The sequence below is a fragment of the Salvelinus namaycush genome, chromosome 9, assembly GCF_016432855.1.
Source record: "Salvelinus namaycush isolate Seneca chromosome 9, SaNama_1.0, whole genome shotgun sequence".
In the NCBI taxonomy this organism is placed as follows: domain Eukaryota; kingdom Metazoa; phylum Chordata; class Actinopteri; order Salmoniformes; family Salmonidae; genus Salvelinus; species Salvelinus namaycush.
The window spans coordinates 37412645-37417886 of record NC_052315.1 but is presented as its reverse complement, the minus strand read 5'-3'; the positions used below and the strand labels follow the sequence as shown (position 1 = coordinate 37417886).

The 5242-nt window shown below is 42.5% G+C and overlaps 1 protein-coding gene across 1 annotated transcript; it reads right to left on the bottom strand.

The window, feature by feature from the left end:
- Positions 1-2808: 2808 nt before the first annotated feature.
- LOC120053489 lies at positions 2809-4705 on the bottom strand. Its single transcript, XM_039000616.1, has 4 exons — positions 4413-4705; positions 4049-4318; positions 3849-3953; positions 2809-3729 (listed from the first exon to the last, which is right to left on the bottom strand). The coding sequence occupies exons 1-4, from the start codon at positions 4672-4674 to the stop codon at positions 3344-3346; spliced, it is 1023 nt and encodes a 340-aa protein (XP_038856544.1). The 5' UTR covers positions 4675-4705; the 3' UTR covers positions 2809-3343.
- Positions 4706-5242: the final 537 nt, after the last annotated feature.

Sequence of the window (5242 nt, the reverse complement as noted above, 5' to 3'; positions counted from 1 at the left end):
AGTTCCACACTTCAAAGATTTTGGCCACACGATACCCCTTCTCCAAAGCCTTAGAGAATTCAGCGGTGACCCAGACACCTGTCAGGGCTCTTTCTTGATCTGAGTGATCACATGGGTTTTCCTGGTTGTTGTTTTCACAGCATGTGCGACAAAGGGGAAAGAAAAGTTTTCCTTTAGACCCCTTGTAAGGCAGCACAGGTATAAACAGACCCCTAGGAGGGTAGACAGTCGCTTTGATTAAACCAAAATAATTTTGGGGTTCGTCAAAGTCGCTGTGAATAATTTCAGGATGCCCTATAGGATAGCATGAGGAACTCATTACATGAGGATATAGGGATGTAAAATCTACATAGCCTATTGTCTCGTCGGGTTGAGCTACATAACGCAATGTCAAAGCATTGGTCCTGCCTCCAAACAAGGCCTGTCTCGGTTCCAGGGGCTCTGGAGGGTCATATTGGGTAAGGAAGGCCTGAACATGAGGATCTGCCTTTTTCAGGGCTGTCCATTCGTGTTCCCACAAAACCACAACTTTTAACCCGTATGTAGCCTTTAAAGAATTCAGTTTGTCTTGAAACTCTTGGTACATTTCCCCAAAAGTCTTTTGGGTTAGGACACACATGGCCTGGGGGACAAAGCATAATTTACAACCGTGGAAGAAACAACCGTTGTACTCATACACTGTCTCAACACCGTCAATCTGTGTGTATCCATCTACATGGTAAGGCCCAAAAGCCTTCTCCCCCCGATTCAAAGCATGTTGGATAAAAACATTTTTATCCTGGGCTAGGTACTCCAACCATTGAATGGAGCCACTAGAGTAGGCCTTGAATTGTCGTCGGTAGTTGTCTGGCGATGGGATCGCTATAGATGCTGGAGTTAGATAGTGTGTACGATAGGTTTTCATGCACGCGGATGCAATAGTTGTACAGCTCCAGGGGTCAATGCCTGCATCTTTGATTACCTCTTCTCTGAATCTGAGGCATCCTTCACGTAGTATAACCACGTCATTGTCACAGTATGATTCCATCTCTTTATGAAAATCAAAAGTTCCATGTCTTACTGTCTCGTACCACGTCATGAATTTCTCACGCTCTTTGGTAGACATTTGATCACAACCGTACATTTCGGGGGCTGGATAAGCTCCTATATAATGTAGATTCTCCTCAGATGTGAAGAAGTGGGGGAAATAGCCTTTGACCGAGTTTTCAAAACCCAAGGCCTCTGGCATTTGAGCCAATCTCATGGGTAAGAAGCTTAAGCTGTCAATGTATCTCTGTTTGAAGGCGTGGTCAACAAAACATAAGATTTTACTCCCTTGAGCAATGACACTGGGCGCCACGCCTTGCTGTATCAAAGGGTTCAGAAGCAGATAGGAGTCATAGGCTCGCGCATTGTGAGCTATAAACGTGAAGTTTCTGTACTGGGCCTTTCTAAAATGTTTTAGAAAGAGTCGGGCGCAATCGGGCCCCTCGGCCGACCACTTTTCACCGGTGAAAGTCATGGTAGATACAAAAATAGGCAAGTGAACCCCTGATTGCTGATTTGTCTCAAAATCATAAAAAACATATTTCTCTGTATGTTCATCTTCAGCCAAGGGCTGAATGTAACACTCATGTGTTACTTCTTGAACAACTTCTGCGTCTCTGCTTTTCAAGGGCCCTTTACAGATTGGGCAATGTATGATTCCACAAACATGGGGTTTAGGGCTGTCTATTTTAAGGTTGTAATTGCAATGACATTTTGGACATTTCTTGTTAATGTCACAAATGCTTACAGATTTACAGGCCTTGGGGTGCCATGTTTCAGTTTTGTGTTTTTCGTAACAGTAGGCCGAACGACATGTGCGGTGACAATCCTCACAGGGTGTCAAGTTTAGCGGTTGCATAGGGCAATGTTTATCCAGACATACTGAACAGTTATAACGGCACGAGTGCCCCCCCTTGCGGGTGTAGCCGGTATGACAGGCTGGACAGACATATGGGGCGCCTAAAAATGCTGTGATGTTAGTTACGGCATAGTAATGCTCATTTTGCACATAAAAGTACATAGTCTTAGGGTGTGGCTCTTGTATATTTTGGAACTTCAAGAGAGCGTCATTAGCCCTGCTGTGGTACAAAACCACAATCTTGATATTCAGAAAGTTTTCAAATTTGCCTATGTCTGAGAAAGCCACAGCCTCCTGTATACCTAAACCCACAGCCTTTTGTAGCTCTTGAGCTTTCTGTAACGCTTCGCGCTCTGTACATCCTGGGCTGAGTAAGTGGGCCAAACCTATGGCAAAGCATAGCTTATTACCATGATTGTGAACGATTATGAGGTAGGCCTTTTTATTGCTTATGATTTCGGACTGCATCAGGCTATCGAGTTTACGTCTCTGCCCGCCGCCCCCTTGTGGTGGCCGGACTAATTGTACTACAAGTTCGAGGGTCCTATCTGCTAGCACGTTTAAATTTGACTGAACAAGGCGTTCTAGCAGGTTAACAAATTGTTCAAGATCTGCTTCACCCCTATTTAAAATAAGCGACACACGGCTCTGCAGACTGTCTCCAAAAATTTCCAACTGTAAGGTATCCCTTGGTTGGCTATAAGCTCTAACTCTATCTACCAGTTCATTCAAAGTGTCCATAAGCATTACGTAAAACACAGCATATTCCCGAATCTGACCCCCCCATGCGAAATTGAAAAACTGTCGAACCTCAATATTGTGGAATTTATTTCGATACAAAACATGTTCACTGCGATCAAGACCATCCCCATCCTGATTTGCTAGACAATTGTCCAACTGTTCAAAAACATCGTATTGGGTTTCAGACTCTTCAGACATGGGTGTTAAAGGCTGGCTTAGAGGTGTAGGTGGTGCAGAATTAAACCTAGGGCTTTCGTTCTGTACATTGTGATCAAGACCTTCCCGCTCCAGATTTGATAGACATTTGTTCAGCTGTTCAAAAACATCGTATTGGGTTTCCTCTTCGAACAAGGGTGTTAAAGGATGGCTTAGAGGTGTAGGGGGTGCAGAATTAAACCTTGGGCTCTCGTTCATCTGGGTAATTAAAGATATGATTGATTCGGGTATCTGTGATAACCTGTTTTCATCTGCAGACCCTGACTCATTCATACGTGTAATAATTTCAATGAGTTCGGAGGGAATCTGGGATAATAGGTTTTCATCTATAGCCCCTATGTCAATTAGCCCAGAATCATTCATATGGTTAATTATATCTTGGAGCTCTGTAGGGATTTCCGCTAAGAGGGTTTCAATTGTCTCGCTTAGGTCTATAGGGGGCGCCATTTCTCTACTTAAGGATGTGTGTGCTTGTGTTTTTTTTTTTTACATATGTGTTTTTTAACGGAGGTATTTGCTTGTTTTAACCCTACTGTTGTTTAACATGCGGGGAAGCTCTCTACGCCAGAATGACACATCCTGATTGTATTGATGTTCGAATAGAATACCCATACGACGTTGAAGTAAAGCCTTTCGTGATTTTAAACCCTGTGTAAAAGCCTTGAAAAGCACGGCTTGGTCTATTTCACAAGAGGCTGTTGCCCCACCAGAATTGGCCGCTTCAATAAGGTTGGCCACTTCACAGAACATCAAATCGTCTACCTCAGAAATGTCATTTAAAACTTTGAAATCATCAGGCTTCGCTGTTCTGGTGACTGGGGTCTTTGGCGCCTCTTCGGGATCTAGATGTGTAGCTTCTTGGATGTCTTTATAAGCCGGCGAGGAGTCTGCATTAAAAAATAATACATACAGAAAAATAGGTTATTAACCCTAAAATATGTTTGATAAAAATGTAAAATACATTTCAGATATAAGCCTATATATTAACAATACATTAATTAAATACCTCGGCTTTTTTGAAGAGGGCTGTTCTGAAGAAGCTCTGAGAACTCGGGAACATGTCTTTGGGCAACCCTAATTATAGCATCTGCCTGGTCTGTAGCTTGTGAGCCTGAAAGTAAAAAAAAAAAAAACACCATTAGTCCCTGTTTAAACATATTCAGGCATAAAAATAAAATATATATATAAATGATAATTGATTCATACCTTGTCCTTGTAACGCTGTCTCGTGAATACCCTCCCAGTAGTATTGTTCGGGTGAAGCGGACCTGTGGATCTGGGCCCTGATTGTCCGTTGGTGTTTAATAGGGGGCGTCCAACGGTCCTGGGTCAGGGGAGTTGACAGGCCGTTTAAAGTCTCTGTTTGCGGCTTGTGTGTAAATACATCCTGGGAGTAGGGCACAATTGTCTCGTAGGCATATCCTTCACAGAAACCGTGTAGACTCCCTATGGCACCCGTTCTAGGATGTATTTCAGCTGTAAACACATAAAATAACTTTTAATATAAGATGCCTACACTTTTTGTTTTTAAGGTATAAATATTCTTACGGAATTCTTGAATCTTACTTACTACAATTCAGGGTCGGCGTTGGGATGTAAACAATTTGTTCCGGAGACCCTACGGCCGGTTCGAGTTCAGTTATATCTCGGAGAATCTGAGTGAAGGTTTGAGAATCTAAAAAAACATTAGATAATATTAAAGCTCTAATCATTTTAGCTAATATTGACATTTTATACGTTAAGAATCCGGGCCCTAAGGCCTGTTTAATATTTCTATAACATACAACGTTTTCAAACAATTCCCAAGAACAAACAAATCTAATATATAGCATATGTAAATATTTATTTCAAGAACTAACCTTGAGAAATATCCATGAGGAGGGTTTTTACCAGATGATCTTTTTTAACGGGGTCCGTCCGATAACTATTCCTGGGGGAATGCTGTAGGGTAAATGCGCGAAAACGAAGCTAACAGGGGGACCTGTTTTGCTTAGCTTTTGTAGCCGTATGACTCGCGTGGTGTCGTATTTTTTCGCGCTATACCCCTCCCAAGATATATTTGACACATTTCAAACACATGGTATTGGGGGTGTCTAAACATTAGGATCCTTTTGGATATTCTAAAATCTCCGGGGTGCTAGCACCTAGATGCAGGGGTGGGGTGGTCTCGACATCGCTGGGATGAATGATTTTTTAGCCCACCTAAAAAATAGTTTTTGAAAGGACTTTGTGTTTAGGAGGCTTAAGACACAATATTATTGTTGAGGGGGTAGGCATCTGTTTTGCAGGATAGTGTAAACCTTGGTTTCAAACGACCCACCAGGCATAGAGAGAGAGAGAGAGAGAGCCTTGAGCGCAGATGCAAGGGTATTTTTTTAACAAACACCCCGCCCTTTTTCT

What these genes read in the sequence shown, in the direction of transcription:
- LOC120053489 (XM_039000616.1), bottom strand. Translation starts at nt 4,674, where the DNA reads ATGCTATATATTAGATTTGTTTGTTCTTGGGAATTGTTTGAAAACGTT. An exon ending in GACAGCGTTACAAGGACAAG is followed by an intron (nt 3,954 to 4,048) that starts GTATGAATCAAT and finishes TTTTACTTTCAG; the next exon opens with GCTCACAAGCTACAGACCAG. An exon ending in CCCTCTTCAAAAAAGCCGAG is followed by an intron (nt 3,730 to 3,848) that starts GTATTTAATTAA and finishes TTTTTAATGCAG; the next exon opens with ACTCCTCGCCGGCTTATAAA.